At 51.4% G+C, this 21,972-nt stretch overlaps 6 protein-coding genes across 6 annotated transcripts; 3 read left to right on the forward strand and 3 right to left on the reverse strand.

The window, feature by feature from the left end:
* Positions 1-955: 955 nt before the first annotated feature.
* Positions 956-2,612, reverse strand: P174DRAFT_441977 (BAG family molecular chaperone regulator). Its single transcript, XM_024827474.1, has one exon. It carries the CDS (start codon positions 2,547-2,549, stop codon positions 1,374-1,376), a length of 1,176 nt encoding a protein of 391 aa, XP_024683261.1. The 5' UTR covers positions 2,550-2,612; the 3' UTR covers positions 956-1,373.
* A 271-nt stretch (positions 2,613-2,883) lies between these two features.
* P174DRAFT_441978 (LMBR1 domain-containing protein) lies at positions 2,884-5,535 on the reverse strand. Its single transcript, XM_024827475.1, has 2 exons — positions 4,901-5,535; positions 2,884-4,827 (listed from the first exon to the last, which is right to left on the reverse strand). The coding sequence occupies exons 1-2, from the start codon at positions 5,206-5,208 to the stop codon at positions 3,090-3,092; spliced, it is 2,046 nt and encodes a 681-aa protein (XP_024683262.1). The 5' UTR covers positions 5,209-5,535; the 3' UTR covers positions 2,884-3,089.
* A 2,512-nt stretch (positions 5,536-8,047) lies between these two features.
* On the forward strand, positions 8,048-12,879 carry P174DRAFT_431575 (uncharacterized protein; the record flags this gene model as incomplete). The annotated part of the gene is made up of 5 exons (XM_024825701.1): positions 8,048-8,214; positions 8,344-8,446; positions 8,511-11,393; positions 11,462-12,295; positions 12,328-12,879. 5 exons carry the CDS (start codon positions 8,048-8,050, stop codon positions 12,877-12,879), a joined length of 4,539 nt encoding a protein of 1,512 aa, XP_024683263.1.
* A 582-nt stretch (positions 12,880-13,461) lies between these two features.
* P174DRAFT_407510 (putative nucleotide-sugar transporter) lies at positions 13,462-15,679 on the forward strand. Its single transcript, XM_024824137.1, has 4 exons — positions 13,462-13,824; positions 13,879-13,955; positions 14,027-14,899; positions 14,980-15,679. Exons 1-4 carry the CDS (start codon positions 13,741-13,743, stop codon positions 15,251-15,253), a joined length of 1,308 nt encoding a protein of 435 aa, XP_024683264.1. The 5' UTR covers positions 13,462-13,740; the 3' UTR covers positions 15,254-15,679.
* Positions 15,610-17,936, reverse strand: P174DRAFT_441982 (putative sterol o-acyltransferase (APE2)). Its single transcript, XM_024827476.1, has 6 exons — positions 17,453-17,936; positions 16,952-17,392; positions 16,199-16,900; positions 15,893-16,148; positions 15,789-15,830; positions 15,610-15,737 (listed from the first exon to the last, which is right to left on the reverse strand). Exons 1-6 carry the CDS (start codon positions 17,569-17,571, stop codon positions 15,711-15,713), a joined length of 1,587 nt encoding a protein of 528 aa, XP_024683265.1. The 5' UTR covers positions 17,572-17,936; the 3' UTR covers positions 15,610-15,710.
* A 359-nt stretch (positions 17,937-18,295) lies between these two features.
* On the forward strand, positions 18,296-21,454 carry P174DRAFT_441983 (AP-1 complex subunit gamma). Its single transcript, XM_024827477.1, has 5 exons — positions 18,296-18,479; positions 18,574-18,697; positions 18,777-18,965; positions 19,029-21,141; positions 21,195-21,454. Exons 1-5 carry the CDS (start codon positions 18,470-18,472, stop codon positions 21,288-21,290), a joined length of 2,532 nt encoding a protein of 843 aa, XP_024683266.1. The 5' UTR covers positions 18,296-18,469; the 3' UTR covers positions 21,291-21,454.
* The last annotated feature ends 518 nt before the right edge of the window (positions 21,455-21,972 follow it).

Below are 21,972 nucleotides of genomic sequence, written 5' to 3' on the forward strand. Positions count from 1 at the left end.
TCGACGAAATATATTGTTTCAATCGACGAGGCTTTACGAGACGAGTTGCACAGCGTTCGTGGTCGTTCGCGAAATGGATTGATTCGGTGTCAGGGGGTGGAAGCTAGGGAGAAGGCCGGATAAGAGGGAAGGCCGCCCGAAAAGAGTAAAACGTAAATAGGCCAGAAAAGAAAACAGCAGCAGGGTATTCTCTTTGGTTCAATTTCTCCGCTCGAGCCGGGGATTTCGACTCTTGTTCCGCAGCTGGTGTTGGTAGTTAAAAGGGAACCGGCGGACTCGGTACCGTGGATAGGTGATGCTTCTTCCCGTTTAACAAGGCCAGGCGGTTTCGGTATGAACAGTCAAAGATACCGAGCGACAATGGGATATAAGGCAAGTATAGAAAGAGAGAAATGAAAATTAGATTAGCGACGACGGCGTGAGGGGACGAAACCCGTCGGAGGACGAGGACGAGATGCGAAGATAGAAGAGGGGAAGAACGAAAAGGATGAAAAGGAGTGGATGCACAGGATCTGGGCTAGACTGTGGCGCCGACGTAAGAGAGCTCCACGCTGTTGCAGATTAGTGAAATTTAGAGACAAGCAGCAAAAAACATCATTATTAAAGGTGAAGTGGATAATGGAAGTGAAAAAGTAGAAGAAAATCAGGGCGAGGGTGGGGATCGACAGCACCGGAGCCAAGGAGAAAGGAGAAGAGAGATCACAAGAGTCCGGAGTACGGAGTAGAGAGAGAAAGAGGAAAAGCACGAGAATGACAATAAGAGAGAAGAGAAAGAGAGGAGAGAGAGATTGGAGAAAGAAAGACACGGCAACGGGGCTGATGAAGGTTTAGCTCGAAGCCTCAACAGTCCAGCCAATCTTGCAAACTAGCTCAACTGGTGCTTGGATGATAGACAGTCGATAGGTAACATCATCTAGAGTTCAGATCTGGGAGCCTTAGACCAGTTTAGATTAGTGCGTCTACTTAGGTACTATTCCAGGCTTCCTGGTTGAAGCATGTATTCTGTGGCTCTTCAATAATGTTCTCGATTCTTTTGTCTCCAGCAAATCGACTTCATCTTCATGTCAAGAGCCATCTCATCGGTCCCTAGAAACAATCCCGAGACATCCATCCCAGACGCCATCTCAATGCAAATTTCCAAGTACATGTATATGTGCATTGGACACGACCTGATGTCCATAATCCATAAACATAAAGCGATGCAAGTTCCAGAAATACCTGATCCCTCTGTACCTTGTCTTGATCAAGAGCAATTCTATTCCCTCTTCTGTCGATAGCCAGACCCGGAAACACACGTGCCAAATACATACGTTCAAGTAATGCAAGTCCCAAATATACAGTGTTCACAATCAATCAACTTCCCCAGGTGCAGCTCACTCCCTTGCAGCTTTGTCTAGACTGTTGAGAGCCGCCTGCGCCTCCTTGACCAGAGCTTTACGCGCATTCCGAGCAGCCTCATCGCCGTCCGGTTCGATCCCGTCCGCTTTGAGAATAACCTGTGCCAGGATCGTCTCGCTCAGCTTCTTGTGCTCGAAATCGCGTGTCTTAGCATCAGTAGGCGGATGAGCGACATACGCCTCGCAGAGAGGCAGTAGCTCGGTCCGCAGGTATGTGATCAACGCATTGGCTTGCTCGAGAGGAGTGCGTAAGACTTTCAGGTTAGGAGATGGCGCCGGTAACGATGACGAGCCCCCAGCAGAGGACGGTCGCGGGGGTTCCGCCGGCGGGGCGAGATCGTCCGCATCATCAGCAGCCGCATCAGCTGTCTTATTCCGACCCTTGCCCTTCTTCTTCTTGTTTCTGTTCCGATTCCTCTTCCTTCGTTCCCCGCCGCTCTGCACCTCGTCTAGACGGGGAGCCTCATCGGCTTTCTCCGGCTCCGCCTCCGAGCCTTCACTGGGCGTGCTCTCGCCGGGCTGCACTTCCGAAACAACACACAGTACCTCCGACTGCTGCTTGAGGCCCTCAGCCCGGCACGGCATTGAGTCATCATCCAACAACTTCCCCTTGTAGAGTAATTTGATGCGCGCCGGGTTAGGTGTGCGCGTGACCTCCGCCGCCCGGCGCCTCAGCTCGCCCACACTGAGCGCCCCGTCATTGATGGCGTACGCGGGGAAATGCAAGGCGTAGGTATTCTTACGATGCTTGAGAAGAAGAGTATCGGGCTCATCTTCCTCCGCGCCGGTGTAGCCCGACGGCCTGTCAACGATATCCTCCGGGGTGAGGTAGGTATAGTCGCTGTCGCTGATATGCGGCGGCGTGGTCTTGGCAGCCGGATAGGGGGAGCGGCGCCAGAGATCGCTGAATCGCCAGCTCATGGCGACGAGGGCAATCGCGCAGGCGAAGACGGTGAGAGCGGCAGTGGGAGGATGTGCAGGATCGAGGACCCAATCGGGTGGGAGGGTCAGAGTACGCAGGGAAGACGACGCTTTGGCTGACAGGAGAGGCGAAACGAGTCGTTGGGTGAGAGTGTCACTGATCGCTGTGATATATGAGGCACACCTCTCGCCCACGGAGGACTGAGCAATGTGTGATGGGGGAAGGTTCATGGATCGAGAGTCCAGCTAGAAGCGCAGGAAAAAGTCATTGAAGGATGTGAGGTCATGGAAGCTGTGGCCTGTTTGGTCAGGATTTGGTCAGACCGCAAATCATACGGCGGGGCGCTAGGCTAGTGGTCAATTCTGCCTGCCGCCTACTCCGACAGCCCACACAGCATGTACAAGTTGAAGTTGGAGGCACCAAATCTTGGGGCCACTCAGTCAGAATGGTCTAGCTTCTTCTCATACCACGTTTCCCAGGCGGAGAGCGAGATCGGCATTCACAATAGGATGCCTGGTCTAATGCTGTGTATGGGGGCTGTATGTCAAGTCCTGCGCAGACGTCAACGCCAGGCACCACGCGAGGAAATATATTCACACGATTCAGTCAGATTAATGGACAAACCGCAACGCACTCCAGTCTTCGAGCCCATGATCTATTGATGGCTAAAGTAAATATACATATTATATATCAAAAGAAATATATGATCAGCCAGACGCCCTCGCCATGCAGGATACTGTACAAAATACATAGAGCAGCGTACGCGGCTACTAAAGTCTCACCCCACCGTCAGCTGGCCGACCACCAAACAACCTTGTGAGACCATTACTTCCTTGAGCCCTATCATTGCTCATCCATCTCGGAAGACGGAACGGTTCGCCCTGGAGCCATTGAGGTTTGCTTGCAGTCTCAAAGGTATTTCTGACCCGATGCGCAAAAGATTGGAAGAAATTCTCCTCATCCGCCTCGTCTTCTAGGACGGCGGAGGATGCGGGAGGACCTCTGGGAGGGCGAGTTGGTCGAGCACTGTCGGTCCGAGGTGTTCTGGAGGATATTGATCCTGGAGCATCGGTATTACGGCTCGACTGCCAGGTCGATTGCCCAATACGGGAGGACGGCGCTAAAGATCCGAGGCCGTTCAGTTCTCGATCTATGAGTTCGCGCCCTTCTCTCCAACCGCCTAGCCCATAGCCGCTAGGGTTATTCTCCAACTCATTGTCATCCTCTTCAATCAGACCCAAGCCGCATACGCTCTTGATTCTCCCGTAGAGGTTGAAGAGAGTTGCAAAGACAGGTAGTAGGATGAAGACCGGAAAGAAATAATCAAATCCCTTTCCTAGTGGCGTGAGATCAATGAGCCGACCGAGGAAATGATAGAAGATGGTGTTTTGTCGTACACCCAGCGGCAAGAACGTCAGGAAGTTGTAAGCAATTGGAACGGTAAGCCTGGCGACTAGGCTAGCGTACCAACACGCGCTCTCCCCGTAAGTATTTCGGCGAACTAGGGCACGATTGCCCCAGACCTTGGCATCATTGACACCCACCAGAGCAGCAGCGCACATGTACAGCAACCAGGCGGAAGCGGCCAGCTGCCTTCCAAAATCCACCGGTTTTGGATCTTTATGGTACGAGATGATGGAGAGTGTCACGACGGACAAGCGAGGAGCCAAGGATTTGATCAATTCAGACCAGATGACACAGACGGACGCGATGGCACAAAGCGCACCCAAAACGAGCCGCAGACTGGGAATGATGTTGATATACAGGTGGTACCGCATGTAGGGGGTCAAAAACTTGACGCGTGGCAAAGATGTCGAACGCCGGGGCGATTGGCCAAAGTCCAGCTTCCGAGATGCGGAAGAGTCGATAATTGCTTGCAAGTCGGCCGCGAGCAGAACCAGTCGATCCCATTCATCGACAAAGCGGGCCCTCTGGTGCCGAGCGCGCTGTAGGCGTCGGGTCAGGTCCGCCATGTAGCGTTCTGTGATGACCGGAGGAACGGTGCCTTGTACACTGGAGGGTTCCAGAATGGCGGATCGCGACTCGATGGGGCTGGATGTGTCGGCCAATTCTTCAATCCAATCCTGAAAATCTCGAGCGGTTCCAGTTTTCCGCTGCTGCAATTGAGTGACTTGTGACTCGAGACTCTCGAGATCATTGATGGCATCCATAAGTCGGTCGTGCAGTCGAGGTGCATGGGCCTGGACTCTGCGTAGCCTGCCACTGACGTTGGCGTTGCGGAATAGCGTACGAGGTATGGAAACCAGGCCATGGCCCATCGCATAAATTGCAAGCACAAGACCCCATACATAGGCCAAGGCCATGACGAGCGCCTTGATCGACGCGAACTGGAAGCCATTCTGAATGGTAATGTAGATCAAGCCGACAAACGCACAGCATAAAACGATCAGCTGGTAGCGAGCGTTCGAGCGCAGCGAATACAGAATGCGACTTTTGGTATCACGATAACCCGAATCGATGTATTCTCCTAGCAGCGGGAGGATAGCCCTGCAGGAAACCAATTACCAATGATCAGCACTTCTGCAACGAGAGGGTCAGCAGGACCACATGTGGTACAAACCAGGTCAGGACGAAAATTAGCCAATAGGCGATCCGCCATGCTACCAGGATTAAACGATCCGGAAGCCATATCGCCTTTGGGCCGCCTCCGTCACGAGAACTTGACGCAAGATCGATCGGGACTAGAAGTACTACGCTGGCGGGGAGCGCAAGAGCCAGGAAGACGGGGACAGAGAGGTATGCCGGAGTGGCTCGCAGGGTAAGGAAACGTCGGAGCAGCAATAACACTGAAACGGAGATGGCGAGCAGGGCCAGTGCAAAGAAAATACTGGACCCGACCGGGACTGGAGCTGCGGAGAATATGAACATGGCGCTTAAGGGGGCCACCGGGGACACAGACGAGACAATTAGTATGGCTTTAGGTGTCCCAAATTAGATGACCATGACGGGAGGAAATGCAAGGAACGTGACAGTAAAGGAGAGACTATCGATCGGAGGGCCTGTAGGACTGGCTGGAAAAGGCCGAAAAGATGATAGAAGAGAAAGCCCGGACTATAAGTGGTAGAAAAACAAGATGAGGAGAGAAACAGATGGATGAGTTGAGCGACCCAAATACGTCGAAATTTAGATGTCCAGTGATCCGGTGATCCAGACTATCTAGTGGATCTCCTTGATCATCATCATCGAAGTACGTATACAGGCCCCAACGGAAAAGGGAACTGTCGTCGCTGCTGAGAGTCTAAGACGGGCGGTGACGACAGCAGTCATCACGTGATATGGTCTGACCAGGGGCGCCGAATAAGGAAGACGGAAGGCTACCATCTCCTGCTAGGTACAGAGCAGAGTGAGTGGGTCCAAGCACACCGGCATGCTTATCCTGCACTCTGGAGTCTGCAGTAATTCTGCTGTATATTGTTGTGAAGAAGCCTATACAAATAAGAGATCTTTCATTATGTGTCAATCCATTCGATCTTAATTATTGTTGTTGGCTCTATCTGGTACTGTACTCTTTTCTTATATAGAGAGGTACTCCCTGGTCTAAAGGCGTTGGTGGGGGTCTATGATAAGGTACATACAGTCCTCCGTAGTAGTAAGGTACCAGTCGATGAACTGACGATCTAGTCTGGATTCCTCTCAAATCAATGGGAACTCCCTCATAATAATAATGGTAATAATGATAGCAATAATAACGAGCATTTCCGCGACACTGTTAGTGAATAATACCTAGGTACCAATTTCCCTTGTGGTAGGCACGGAGTATATCTAGTATTGCCTATCTACTAGGTTCGCTGTCTGGACTCGAGAGTCTAGTCTCAGGACCTTGCGTCAAATTTTAGCAAGTCAAGAGCACCTGTTGTTAGAATTAATCCTTTGACAGATGCGAGAGTTACCTTAGGACCGTACTCCATACTTATATAATGGCCATCCTGATTATTGCCATCGAGATGCTACTCATTTTCTTTGGAGAATTCCAATTTCCAACCAGGGACTTAACTAGTACAGGTATAGACTGGTAGTACGGAAGACTGTAACTAACTACTAACTAGTAGTAGTAAGGTAGTGCTGGGTCCATCATCCGCTCCCGTCAACTAAAATTTTCTGGGTCTTTTGGGTCGAATCCCAAAACGCCTGAAGGGTCTAGTACCTTGTTTAGTAGCCACTTGGTCCTCTCGTAGTACCGCCAAAACCCATAGGTAATTAATTATCCATTAGATAGATAGGACTTGAGTAGATTACTGACTTCGAATCTATTATGTCGTAGCCGCAGGATGAAGAATTATCTAGGATGAAATTCCTGAGTAGACTATAACTATCACTATGGACTGACTATTCAGCTAGTGAGCCTCCAAAGTCTGTCAGTAATAATTAGTACCACTACGAGGATCATCACCTTCACTTTGGGGACTGTTTCCTCCCTTGTTAGGCTGCTCCACCCATCTTTTTTCTTTTCTAAACCGTTCTTCATTTTATGAGCTTCATATTCGCTGGTCCAATCGAAGGTTCCCTTCTCACAAGCCTTTTTGTCATTCCCTTCCCTTCTTCGACTGTTCTTCTTCCTCTTTGACTTCTCTTCTTAATACTCTGTTTGTCGAGGAATAAGAAGAAAAAGAGGAAGAAGTTGGTTTTCTGAACTTCTTACCTCCATCTGGACAATATTTCCTCCCATCATTTTCCCTCCAGCTGACGACCCATCATATCATCCACGCCACCAGACAGCTCTTCTACGGTAAGCCCACCACCACCAAACAACCACCCACCTCCTCCTCCAGATCTTCATCCCCGACCGTCCATCATTTCGTTTCAAGTGACTGTTGGAATTAATATTCCACACCACTGAACACGCATTGTTCGCATGTTCTTACATTCTTCCTCTTCTTCTCTTCTTCCTCTTCTTGTTCTTCTCGTCTTATCGGTTCTTTTATTTTATTTCGCATCCTCTTTCTGAAAAATACCCCCTCTTTCTCTTACCTATACTTCGTACCTGAGCCTTTTTTGCGCAGAGATTCGTTCTAATCTTCACCGTTACACACTTCTAGGAGATCCTCTTTCTCTCTTTTTCCTCTTCAATTATTACTATTATCATTATTTTCATTATTACCATCCTCCTTCGACTCCTCTGACCCCCTTTGTTGTCGGCCAGAGATCTCTATCTTCTATTCGGACGATATTCTGCAAGCAACGTTGTCGCAACATCCCTGTCACTGGCCCATCCTTTACCGGCGCGGTGTCATTCCTCTCCCAAGCCACTTTTCCGACCTCTGCCAGCGAATCCCCTCGACTGATAACCTGTGCCCAAACGCCTCGATTTCTCCGCTACCTTGGTCCTCAAATCTACGCTCTCTGATTTTCCTCAAACCTACATACCTTATTTTCACTTGCAACAATCCTCGAAACCGCAGATCTTACGATATCTCTTTGCCTTCGAGCCTGCTTCCAGGCTACCTCTCGGCGGTCATACATCATAAATCCTTCTGTATTCTTATCATTTTCTCCATCAACACCTGAAGCTTTGACGACTACTCAATCCCACCGAACAAGCTCTCTGAAAACCCCCGGTTCGACAAATAAGACATTGCAGCGTGTGAGGATTATTTGGATTTACCAGCGAATGCTGGCGAGACAGGAAAGCTTTCGCGGATTGCTCGCCGATCCCCTCTGACGGGGCTGCAGCCATGAATCCCGCAAACTTCCCCAATGTTGGCGGGGCATGCCTGGCGGAGCCAATCCGCACGGCCAGACGCAGATGCCGCAGAGAAATGAAAATGCATCGGTTATAATGAACCAGGTGGCTCAGGCGCTTCAAGCCCAGGGTCCTTTTAGCGGTTGGAGAGCGGAAGTTCCGATTAAAGACCGAGCTGTCAAGGTCTATCAGATGTGAGTGCTAAGCTTCTGGTATTCCCTTCACTTACTGCCTAAGGGCCGCATGTGATTCATGTTCTAAAATTCTACTGTTTTCTTTGACTCTCTCCGCGTCGTATTGGGCTAACTCTTCTGTCCAACAAGGATTACATCCCTTCGGTTGATTCAGCCACGAATTGATTTTCAGAGCGCGGCTCAAGCTGCAATGAGCTTTGAGCAGAAAGCATTCAAAGACGCCAGGGAAAAAGTCAGTTTTTTCTTTTTCTTTTCGCCCGTCCTCACAGATAGTCTAATCCCGAATATCTTCACAGGTCGACTACGACAAGGAATGCAACGAGAAGTTAATCCACATACGAGACACTAGAGCAAGACAAGCCGCAGTTATGCAGAACGGGATGATGCCCCAAGGGCCCGCAGCGGGTATGCCTGGGGTAGGGCAGAATGGGTTTCCTCAGCAGTTGAACCGACCTGTGCAGGCATCTCCAATGCCAGGCCAACAGCAGATGCCGATCGGCATCAACGATCCCACACAACAAGCTGCAATTCAACAGCGCCAACAGCAACAGCAGCAGCAGTCACAACAACAGCAACAGCAGCAACAGTCGCAGCAGAATCAGGCTATGCTCCAGCAGCAGCGTGCGCAACAACGACCAGGCGGCAATGCTTCCCTGCCTGACGATCTCAATACTCTCTCGGCTCAAGAATATGAACATGTCTGTCGGATAGCCAATCAGATCCTTGCAAAAACGCCCCAGGAAGATATGGAGAAGATTCGCATGAACCTACAGAATATGACACCAGAACAAAGACAGTACCTTACCCGAAAGAACATGGATCCAATCACGTACTTCTTCCGTTGCCAGGCTTTGAATCAACTCAGAAGGCATAAACGGAACCGCATGGAAATGGCACGAGCGCAGAGCGCCGGTGTCGATCCCAATGGGGCCATGATGACAGATCCCATGATGAATCCTCAGCAGCGACAGATCTTTCAGAATATGATGACCTTTCAGCGCAATTCGGGATTTCCCATGGGCAACCAACAGAGCCTTGATCCGTCGTCGTTCATCGGCAACGTGGAAAATATCCAGGGCCAGCAAGCGGATGGGTTGCGTTCCCAAGAAGCAGGTCAACTCGTGGTGCCTGCCAGTTCTTCCCAAATGAATCAACAGCCATACACTCCTCCTCAGAACATGTTCCAAGTGGGCCAGCAGATGGGTCAAGGGGGTCAGGCCAACCTCAATGGCGCCTCTATCAGCCCTCAGTTTCTGGCGGCACAGCACCTGCAGAACCCTCAGAACGTCCAGCAGGATCGAAATCAGCAGGCAGCACAGTTCCAGCCTCAGCCCCAAGCGCAGACCCAAGCGCAAGCACGAGCTCAAGCAGCCCAAAAAGCGCAAATGGCGATATCGCAAGCAGGCCAGGCTAATCCACAGATGCAGCAACAACTATCTCAAAGTCCCGCTATGCCGATGTTGAACCGTCCCATGCCGCCTGGGCAGATGTCCCCAGGGCAAGTGGCTGCACAAGTCCGGCCGCCGTCGCGGGCTCCTGGGATGGGACAACAGCCCAATGGTGTGCAGGGTCTTGCTGGACAGCCCGGAATGCAAGGTCGACCCCAGATTCCTCCTGGTCTGCCACCTGCGGCGCACGAACAGCTGGCTCAAATGACTCCTGAACACCTTAATGCTTTTCTTTTAAATCAGCAGCGCCGTGCTCTCGCAAACAACCAAGCTCTCGCAAGAGCAAATGCTAGTCAGCAACCGTTGCCCATGCAGCAGAATTTGTCGCAACCCGGCCAGAATCAGCAGATGGTGAACAATCAGATGGGTAATAATCAGAACATGCGCGCGTCTCTCGGACTGCAACAGCAACTGACCGGAATGAACGGTGGACAAATGCCCAATCAGATGCTCGCGGGACAGCAGATGTCGGCTCAGCAACGGCAACAGCAACAGAGGCAGCACGACTTGTACAAGCTGCAACTTCTGCGGCAGCAGAGTGGGAGCATAGAGATGACGCCTGATCAGGTCAAGGAGATGGATCGCATTCAGTTCCCTCCTGCGATCCTTGCTAACAACCCGAATATGGTTTCCCCAGTCCCGAAGCATATCAAGACTTGGGGTCAGTTGAAACAATGGGTGGCTGCAAACCCGCAAGCTCTTGGGGGAGTTGATTTGCAGAAACTCATGACTTTGCAGAAGCTACATCTTGCCCAGATCATAGCTCAAGGGAAAGAAGGAGCCGTCCGTAACGTGGATCAGAATGGCCAGGGCAACTGGGGACAGATGATGTCTTTTCAGGGACAGCCCCAGCAGTTTGTGAATCCACAAGCGTTTCAGGCGGGCCAGCAGCAAGTACCAATGAACCTGCCGGCGTTGCGGCCGGTCACCGCCACTGAGATTCAAATGGCTCGCCAGCGCTTGGGTGCTCAAGTGGCCAACTACTCCGACGACCAGCTCCGCGAGATCATCCTTCGGAACAGGCAGAAACAACTGATGCAGATGGCCCAGAGCCGAGCAGCCCAGGCTTTAGCCGCGCAGAATATGAACCAAAACCAGCAGAACCAAACGGTGCAACAACCTCCGTTGACGGGGCCTCCTACCACTTCTCAGGCCAAGCAGGGTCCTCAGCAGCCCACCCCACCTCAAAACCAACAAAACCAAACTGCCAAGGCTCAAAATACGGCGGCTGCGAAGGGCGCAAAGGGCTCGGCTCCCAAACAGGGCACCAAGCGCAAATCAGCCGCTGAAGAGCCTACAGAAGCCCAAGCAGCGCCGGTCTCAAAGACAGCCCAGCCTACTACTGCTCAAGGAGGAGTATCGGCGCCGCCTTCTAGACCCAATATGGCTATCACACCCGAGCAACTGGCTGCAATGACCCCTCAGCAACGCATGCAGTTAGCGCAAATGCGCAGACAACAAGGTCAACAAGGTCAACAACGGGTTCCGATCAGTCGAGCAGCGGCGGAGGAAGCATGGAACAACCTACCCGAGAAGATTCGACAGCTCTACAACGATATCGCGAAGAATGCGCCTGCAGCGGAACCTGTTGCCCTTTCACCTGAGCAGAAAGCTGCCATGACCCAGCAACTTCGTGAATGCACCGACATGCTTGGTAGAATGGACACTCTTGCCCAATGGTTCTCAAAAATCCCCGGCCAGGAGAAGAACGTTCGCAGTTTGCTTGCAATGGTATGTCCGCAGTCGTCCCTGGACTCTGCGCCTCCTGGAATTCACATACTAACTCAATTTTGACGTAGCGTATACAATTAATGAGGCAATTTAAACCGGGCCCGGACTGGACGATCAATGACCAGTTTACCATTGCTCCAGAGTATCTTAGCGGCACCATCAATTACATCAGGAAGCTATTCCACGCTATGATCACTCGGGTGAACCAACAGCAAAACCAACCTTCTGGCCAGCGGCCCGGTAGCGTGCCACAAGGATCCTCTACCATGCCGCAGCCCAATCAAAACAATATGCCTGCTCTAAACGCAAGTAACTTGCAGCAGCTCCAACAACAAGAAGAGGCTCTCCAGCGAGCCCGAAGAGCCTCAAGCCAGGCTGCTTCGGCAACCTCTGCAGTGCCGCAGCCACCTTTTGGAGCGCCATCTCCCCAGGGGGTCCCGCACGCTTACGGCCCGGGAAGCATTCCGCCCGAGAAGTTGAAGATTCCTCCTTCGAAGAAGAGGAAGCAGTCTCACCCTGGCGGGACTCCAACCCAAGGTCAAGCTCCTGGCACGCCAGTCTCGAAGTTGCAGGCGGCTAAGCAGGCCGTGCCTGATGCTAAAACAGCTGCTCCAGTCCTAGGTGGCCCATTCAAATGCAGCGTCATTGAGTGTCAGCATCACCATCTCGGGTTTGCTACTCAGGATGCACTTGACAAACATGTCGAAGAAAGCCACAAGGTGGAGGAGCCGATCAACGATCCTCTCGAGTTTGCCATTGAAAGCTTCCACACTAGCCTTGTGAAGGACGAAGAAGGAGCACAACCTCAGGATCTCACGAAGGACCTTCTTACCACCGGTATCGTTCCGTCTTCCGCAAAGCATGAAGTCAAAGGTGAAGCAATCGCTCCTAATACTACCGGTGTGGGTCGCGCGCCCGGACCCCCGGCACTAAGCCCGCTTCTCCTGGTTCGACTCAGCAGACTCCTCGTACAACTGCGGCCAAAGTTCCCACCTCGTCGGCACTCAAGCCAAGCCCGAGCAAGGACGGTAAGAAGGAGGCCGTAAAGCCGGTGGATCAGTCTGCGCCATCTGCTGCCGTTACCAAGGATCCTTGGGCAGATAGCACCATTTCTCTCGAGGCAATTCAAGATACGTTCATGGATTTCGGCGGCGATTCAGGCTTTGGCTTTGGATCTATGGATGAGTTCATCAACCCCGAAATGTTCGCCAATGCCCAGTCGGAGGATACTCCCGACTCTGTCGAAACTGGCGTTGCTACACAGACGCCAAAGGATAGCGAGGTGCCAAAGATCCAAGATGCTAGCGGCAAGTTCGATGTCTCTGAGGATAGCTGGATCCCGACGGACTGGATCAATGTTCCTTCACGTTTTGAAGACGCGCTCGTGGTTAATGACTCCTGGGAGAATTTCGATTGGGGTACAGTTGACCTGAACAACGGGGCCATGACTGTTGACGACAATGGCATTGCCATCTATGCCATGTAAGGAAAGATGGCACTTCGCAGCTGAATTGCGCGATATTCATTTATCTGGCGTAAATAGGAATGATTTATGTGTACATTAACGCACGGCCTGAGAACGGGAGGCTCCAGTTTGCTTTCCGCAGTCGGCATTATCGTTCTGGGTATCCCACATGGTCTTGTGGGATTGGTTTCTGTTTTCTTGTGCCATTTTCATCTTGTTGATCTGGTTAGATTAGCCATGGCGTTATCTGGAGTGACAGAATATGGGAAAAGCGAGGGGTCTTGTCAGTTGTCTAGATAGGGGAAAGGCTCGAGAGCGTTCCTTGTGAGAAATATTGGGTACTTGCAATAATCATCCTAATATTATGACTTATCCAATTTCAACCTGGTGTGCTATCCTAGATCCCCATCCATGAAGATAGTACCTAGTATGCTATCATCATCTGATACGAATCATGTGCCTATGTGCATCTATACTGGAGACTGCCAAGCCAATTTAAGACTCTGGCTGATCAGCTGGCTGATATAATCATGCTGATAGGGATGCTGATAAGCCTCCCCATCTCCACTACCTCCGTCACTCACGCACTCGCTCGCCTCCGCCCTTTGTTCTCCTCATTGATCTCTCCTCTTTGGCCCAGAATGGTACTCAATAAGTGATTGTGATTGTGATTGTGGTTGCAATTTTCCATTTGATTCTCGGTCTCTGAATTTCGCTGGATCGATTATATCGGAGATCAAGCCTCGATTGTCCTTCAGTCAGTCCATTGTCATTATCGAACTACCTCAGCTCATAGCTAGCTATTATCTTCGACAGCCTTGCATATTGTATACGCAGTACATGCTTTCTTCTGGTTTATGACTACCTCCTAACTGGTGCAAGATGGCTACTCAGGCTGTGGTACCGTTTCTGGTCACGATGATGCTCGTGACCGGGGTCTGCAATACAATCCTTAATAAGTATCAGGTCTGATACCAGGAGTCTTTTTGGTCTTTATATCTAGCTAATGCCATGTGAAAGGATATGCAATGTGTACGGAACTGCGACTCTCCAGACCCTAAATATCGGCAAACTTTCGAGCAGCCGGTCGTCCAGACGTGGGTTCCCCCCCTCCTGTATCCACTATGTTACACAATCGATGCTAAATTCAATCCCGTACCGATGATAGTGTTCAGATGTTTATTGGAGAAATGGGCTGTTGGCTCGTGATATTCGCCTCATATGTTTATCAATCGTTTATATATCCGCGTCTGTCTCCCAATTCTTCTCCTCTCCTTGCGGGCGGGTATAATCCCGTCCACCCCGATGACATAGGTGATGAGGAGGACCATACGATTGACGGTCCTGATACATCTGACCGTACTCCCAAGCGCACCGATGCTGAAGGTCGGCCGTACCTCAGTGGACGTCGGATCCTCCTTCTCGCTGCGCCGGCGTGCTGCGATATCGCAGGTACGACTCTGATGAACGTGGGTCTACTCTTCGTTGCGGCCAGCATCTACCAAATGACGCGTGGAGCATTGGTCCTTTTTGTCGGGCTTTTCAGCGTTCTGTTTCTCCGTCGGAAGTTGTTCCTATACCAGTGGGTTGCGCTGTTCGTGGTGGTTCTTGGTGTCGCCTTGGTAGGACTTGCCGGTGCACTCTTCGGCCAGGACCAAGGCCATGATGTCTCACGGGATGATACGCTTGCAATTGCCACTCGGGCCGTGATGGAAGCTCGGGAGATGGTGAAGACTCCTGAAGCGCTCAAGGCTGTCATTGGTGTGCTCTTGATTGCAGCGGCACAGATCTTCACGGCCTCACAGTTCGTGCTGGAGGAGTGGATTCTCGAGAACTACGCCATGGATCCTCTTCAGGTCGTTGGATGGGAAGGCATATTCGGTTTCTCCGTTACTGTCATTGCTTCCATCATTTTGTACCTGACCGTAGGACAGACGGAAGCCGGTCGCTACGGCTATTTTGACGCCAAAGAAGGATGGCGTCAAGTCTTCTCTAACAAGTACATTGCCATGGCCAGCATTCTTATTATGATTAGCATTGGGTTCGTGATTCCCCACGGCACCTCTCTCTGCGTTATGCACATTTCCGAGTACAAGACGCTAACTACTTATTCTCTCGCAGAGGCTTCAACTTCTTTGGGCTTTCAGTCACCCGAACCGTATCTGCCACCTCCCGCAGTACGATCGACACCTGCCGGACACTCTTCATCTGGCTTGTTTCGCTCGCCCTCGGCTGGGAAACATTCAAGTGGCTGCAAGTAGTGGGCTTTGCGCTTCTCGTCTACGGAACCTTTCTGTTTAACGATATCATCCATCCCCCTCTCAAAGCATGCCTTCCCCGTGACAGGCAGGAGAGGCAGATTCTGCTGCCCGAGGAGCCCATTGAACACATTTAAGTCAGGAATGGGCGAACGTCGCTGACTGCATCACTATTTCCTTGGTTTCTTCGTTTAGGACAATTTTGGCTCGGCCTTGGCGTTGAAGGTGGTGTTCACTCTGGTTGCTTGCATTCTTGGGTTCAGTTGTGCCGCGCGTTCAGTTTGGTTAATAGAGGCAGTCGTCGACATCGACGCTTTCAAGGTTGTCATACGAAACCGATTATTTTCATGTCACAGCATGAGGTTTGGAAACCATATCACGCCCGTTCTATCCAGCTAGGTTCTGGTTACAACCGGAATAAGAGACGGATATGATTTTCATTGTCAATTGCGAAGTCTGGACTACGAAATACAATCTATCAATTGGATACACATGGCACTTTCAAAACGAGGGTATATAACCAAATCTACTACACTATAGTACAAGTATAACCAAGACACGCTATTCTACCGACCCAGTATACATTTGTTCAGTTCAAACCAGGACATACAGAGCACACATCTATGACAACGTCAGCTATACATCGACCTGCAAGAAATGTGTAAAACTCACCATAGACAGCCCCGTTATCATCGATAGCCAGAAGAAGACGTTCTGCACATGTACAAGACGCAGTTAGCAAACTGATACCTGCTCAAGAGGGACAGGAGACGCACATTGAGGGTCCTCTTCCCGCGGAAGAATCGCGACCGTTGGACGGCGACGATGGGCATCTGGAGCATCATGGCTAGGAAGCCGTAGCCGCGCAACTTCTTGGTGATGCAGCTCATGACTAGCTCGTGGAAGACGGAGCTCACGAGGAACGTGATGAACATGGCTACGGGCTGGGAGAAGTATGGTAGGGAAGGGAAGTAGACGTGTCGGCGGAGGAAGTGGTGAACAGGGATGTTCCATTCGCGGGAGAATTCGAGCCTGCGCCGGTTAGATTGCCTTACTGCTGGACCGGGGCAAGGTATACGTACCAGTCAGAGGAGTTCCACCAGTCCGAATAGAACTGGCGGTCGGCGAAGCGGGTGATCTCTGCGAATGCACCGAGTACGTACTCGAAGATGACCAGGAAGACTAGCAGGAATGTAATCATAAATGGGAACAGGAGCATGCTGATTGTCTCCGCCAGGATCAGTGCCTTTTCGGAGGCGCCGTGGACCAGGTGTAGTTGGGCACTAGCCTCGCTGAGGACAGGCACAATGAACTCCTCGCTCGTCAGCGTTAGGAGGAAGATGCAGCCAAAGACGGCCAGAGCCTTGGCGGCCAACTCGGTCCATTGTCTGTTCTTGTTTCGAGGATACTCCAACTCATAGCAGAGTGTCGGGCAGAAGATGTAGTCGATGTAGTTGGTGAGAGAGAGGTTCTGTGGATAGGTCACACGTCCCAAGGGCGAAGTCAATTCAGATGCCAGATCCTCGCGTACTTCCTCGACCGATTTAGATCGTGTATGGTTGCTGTGCGGGTGTGTCGGGTGTCCGCTAGGTTCCGGGTCTGGGTATCGGACCGCTGCATCGAGTGAGACCGAACCAGGTTTGTCTAGTGAAGCCAGTCGACGCTGCGTTTCGCTCAGATGTCCATTGTAGAATGCGTATGAATGCATCTTCATCAGGAAAACAAGCGTATGCAAAGTCAGGAAAACCTGGGCTGTCCAGGTCCAGCGCATCATGAAAGGCCAGCTAGAGACTTTGTTAGATTCCAGGTGGTTGGCTTGGACGTAGCTCACTCACTTGATCCACAGCACAAGCCATACTACTTCGAAGAGACTCTGTACAATCATACCAGCTCGGCCCCACCGCAGCAAACCGTTGCTCCTAAAGAGATGATGCAGCGGCACGACAAGCCCACTGCTGACAACCATCGCGAGGTCACTGAGACCCAATTCCCACACATTCGCCGACAGCAGGCCCCATACTCGCACTCTCAATGGGTAACCAGTATCCTTGATATTCCGCAGCACAGTCGTGACTACCATGATGAATAGCGCAATCCAGAACAGAGTGAAGAAGCCGCGGAAATTGTGATGGTCGCTCCTGGGGTCAAAATGCGACACGCGAGGAGTATAATTGATGGTGTAGAACAGGCGAGTTCGAGCTCGCGCCTGCTTCCTGGCGCTGGATATCGAATGTACTGAGGGGGGCGCATCTTCGGCGATGGGGGTTGAGCGACCACTTGACGAAGAAATTAGCACAAGTTTAGTTCAAGTTCTCTTTGATATAAGTGCTGCCGACCTTGAATCAACAGATGTTATTCTATCTAAAGCGGGTGTCGTAACACCATCCTCGGCCTTTTTCATACCGCGCGCTCGTGGCAACCCATTGCCATTGCGCTGTAAGACGGCAGTGGACATGCTGACAACGAGGGCGAAGAGCAACGAAGTTCACATCGATTGGTTTCACATCGACCGCGACAGCGGCTATGAAGGGTGTTATATATAGTCAAAGTTCGGAACTTGATGGAAGAAGGAATTGACGATATGTGTCATGTGTATTGTCTGTGGATCCTATCATGAACCGCTGTTTGGGAGTCGAACTTGAGTAAAACTGATGATCGGCGCAGGGACCAACGAACGACAGGGAAAAGGGAGGGATTATTCGCATCCAAGGACCTCTCTAGCGGATCGACCGGACTTCCAAGGCACAATGGAACATCTGGATAGGCACTACAGCGTAGAGAGGCGTCAACAAAGAACCCGGGGCGCACGTCATAGCTTCATCGCCATTGTCACTAAAGGTAAGCCACTGAGCCGGAACCGTCTGTCGTATTCGTATGTCAATACTCAATTACCTTATGCACATCCAGTGATTCTCGGACCCACGGAGCTGCCGTCGGCCGATCTCCGGTACTATGTTTACAATACATGTCAGGTATTATTGTTTCCTGAGGGCTCAGGCATCAGTCAGTCAAAGTTGATGCCTGACTACCAAGGCCGTCCCACGGAGAGCTTATCACGTGGTGCGCCCGTGACAGACTCAGGGCACGAGGGACGCTAAGCCCGAACAAGAGGCTGCCAAGAGTGCCAGATCAAGCAAAGGACGGGATGAGGCTCGACATGCCTAACTAACTAAAAGGGCAGCTATCAAAGAAGAAAGTCGTCGACTTCCATTCATCGATTTATTCCCGGGTAGTGCGTCGACAGGTTTCTTCGCCGCCCTCTCTTCTTCTCAATTTCCCTGTCTCTTCTCTAATTGTCGCAACCCCCTACATCCTCCTATCTTCCTCCCCGTTCGGGGGTCCTTGCGACCGCCATGACATCCCGTACGTGTTTGCCCTCCGTGGACCACCCCACCCCCTTTGAGCTGGCAGTCGAATCACTAACTAATTCGTCGCCGCTTATGCGCGCTCGAAACAGTCAAACAATTCATTCGGAATGTCCGATCGGCCAAGACGATTGCCGATGAACGAGCAGTGATTCAAAAAGAAAGTGCCGCTATTCGTGCGTCGTTCAGAGAAGAGAGCCATGATTCGGGAGTCCGGTCAGCATTATACACCACACCTTACACCAGCACCCTTGTGGTTTTCGCCGGACAACCAGCTCATATATGACGCTTGCAGGAGAAACAATGTCGCCAAACTACTCTATCTTTTCACCCTTGGGGAGCGTACACACTTTGGTCAGATCGAATGCCTGAAACTGTTGGCGTCCCATCGGTTCGCCGACAAGCGGCTGGGGTACCTGGGCACCATGCTGCTCCTGGATGAGAACCAGGAAGTATTGACGTTGGTGACCAACTCATTGAAGAAGTGGGTCTTCGTCTCAGCAACTGCTTGCTGCTCTGCGGAGTGTCCTGGCTGACAGGATTTCAGTGATCTCAACCATTCCAACCAGTACATCGTCGGTCTCGCGCTATGTGCCCTGGGTAACATCGCCTCTGTCGAGATGTCTCGAGATCTGTTCACCGAAGTCGAGTCCCTCCTCTCCACAGCCAATCCCTATATCCGGCGGAAGGCAGCATTATGTGCCATGCGTATCTGCCGTAAGGTGCCAGACTTGCAGGAACATTTCCTGGAGAAGGCCAAGGCCTTGTTGTCGGATCGAAACCACGGCGTGCTGTTGTGTGGTTTGACCTTGGTAATAGACATGTGCGAGGCCGAGGAGGCCGAGGAAGGGCAAGAGGGCGTGATTGAGATGTTCCGGCCCTTGGTCCCCGGTCTTGTCCGTGCCTTGAAAGGACTGACGACGTCCGGTTACGCTCCCGAGCACGATGTTTCAGGCATCACGGACCCGTTCCTTCAGGTCAAGATACTGCGCTTTTTGAAGGTACTCGGAAGAGGAGATGCGGCAACCAGCGAGTTGATCAACGACATTCTGGCACAGGTGGCTACCAACACTGATTCTACCAAAAACGTGGGCAACGCTATTCTTTACGAGGCCGTCCTCACCATTCTGGACATCGAGGCCGACTCTGGTTTGCGGGTTTTGGGTGTCAATATTCTCGGAAAATTCCTCTCCAACAAAGATAATAACATTCGTTACGTTGCACTCAATACCCTGAACAAGGTGGTAGCGATCGAGCCCAACGCCGTTCAGAGACACCGCAACACCATCCTGGAATGTCTCCGTGACCCGGATATCAGCATCAGGCGACGAGCCCTCGACCTGAGCTTCATGTTGATCAACGAGTCGAACGTGCGTGTCCTTGTCCGGGAACTGCTCGCCTTCTTAGAGGTTGCCGACAATGAGTTCAAACCAGCAATGACAACCCAGATTGGTATCGCTGCCGACCGCTACGCCCCTAACAAGCGCTGGCACGTCGACACCATTCTGCGCGTCCTCAAGCTGGCCGGTGCGTACGTCAAGGAACAAATCCTGTCGTCTTTTGTGCGCTTGATCGCCACTACTCCGGAACTGCAGACGTACTGCGTGCAAAAGCTCTACACATCCCTGAAAGAGGATATCTCTCAAGAGGGGTTGACGCTTGCGGCAACTTGGGTCATTGGTGAATATGGTGATAGCTTGCTCCGTGGTGGTCAATATGAGGAGGAGGAACTCGTCAAGGAGGTCAAGGAAAGCGACATTGTTGACCTGTTCAACAATATTCTGAACAGCACCTACGCAACACAGACTGTGGTTGAGTATATCACCACGGCATCGATGAAGCTCACCGTGCGCATGACAGATCCTGCGCAGATAGAGCGTCTCCGACGCTTCCTCAACAGCCGGACCGCCGATTTGAGCGTGGAGATTCAACAGCGCGCGGCCGAATATACCAACCTATTCGGCTACGATCAAATTCGCAGAGGTGTGCTGGAACGGATGCCACCTCCCGAGATCCGCGAGGAACAGAGGGTCCTTGGCGCTCCCAGCAAGAAGCGCCAGAGTAAGCTGCTCAAAGACAAGTCGAAGAAGCCTGCCAAGAAGGCCGAGCAGGACCTGCTCGTCGATCTCATGGGCGGCGCCGATGTTCCAGCAACGAGCCCGGCGGCCAATGGATCTCAAAACACGGCAGACCTACTTGCGGACATCCTCGGTGGAGACTCCGGCATCTCTTCGCCCGCTCCCCAGGCTGCACACGCACCTGCCCAATCAGTCAACACGAGCGCCATCATGGACCTGTTCGGTTCAAACGGAGCGACCCCCTCACCACGCCCAGCGGAGCCGGCATCCGCATCTGTGGATATACTTGGAGGACTCGGATCTGCTCCATCCCCCGCACCATCCCCGTCGGCCGCAGCGGTTCATACAGCATACAACAAGAACGACCTTACTCTTACTTTGCAGGTACAGCGGGGCGGTAATGGGAATGCACAGATCCAGGCCCGTTTCCGCAACGTCTCCGACTTTAGTCAATTCTCCAATGTCGGGTTACAAGCCGCGGTGCCCAAAAGTCAACGGCTTCAACTCAGCGCGATCAACAGATCTGAGCTTTCTGCGGGAGACGAAGGGGTGCAGATGCTAAAGATTGCAGCCATCAGTGGTGTAAGTTTGTCGGCACTTTACAAGTCAACGCGTCGCTAACGATATCATCATAGGCTCTCCCACCCAAGCTCCGCCTTCGTCTCCGTGTTACATACTCAAAAGACGGGTCAGAATCGGTGACGGATCAGGTTGACTGGTCCGAGCCTTGAAGCCTTGACGAGCAGCAGGATATGTTGGATTCATGTTTATAGAAGACAGGCACATCAAATATTGACGCATTAATACCTCTGAAAGTCATTGCCACAGCATCCTCTAACATGTTCAATTGTTGGTGGGCAAGATTATACTCTTTCTTTCAATTGGAACTCTGGCCTACTTTTCTATTCCACACATACCCTTCCATTGCAGTTCCTTTTCTTGCGATGTGATCTACTTGATTCATTGTAAATGCTTCCCCCCATTGCGATCCACGTTAGGATTAACTGAATATGATGAGAAGCGTTCCGAGGTGTCTGGACAGTGGCCAGCGAGGTTAGCGCAAATACGTAGGTCAATTACCAGATCTAGATCTGTTATCGTGCCATTCCTATGTAGCACAGACCATGAACCGCGGATTCATCAATAAACATACATACAAATGCTGATGCAGGATTTACATCGTTCATTATATCATTCTGGCTGCGAGATTCCTCGCCTCGTGAGCAGGAAGCATAGTGCTAAATAAAATACAGGAATTATTCACAATAAGAGCGTTTTCCCTAGTTGCCGCAGATGAAAACTGTCTTTGTCTTCCATGTTGCTGGTCAGTGGTCAGGAGGAGCTCTCAGATAGGCAAAGCAGGATGATTCCATATGATGTCATAAATGTCATTATCATTTTGCATGTTCAGAA

This window comes from Aspergillus novofumigatus, assembly GCF_002847465.1.
Source record: "Aspergillus novofumigatus IBT 16806 chromosome Unknown P174scaffold_4, whole genome shotgun sequence".
Taxonomy (NCBI): domain Eukaryota; kingdom Fungi; phylum Ascomycota; class Eurotiomycetes; order Eurotiales; family Aspergillaceae; genus Aspergillus; species Aspergillus novofumigatus.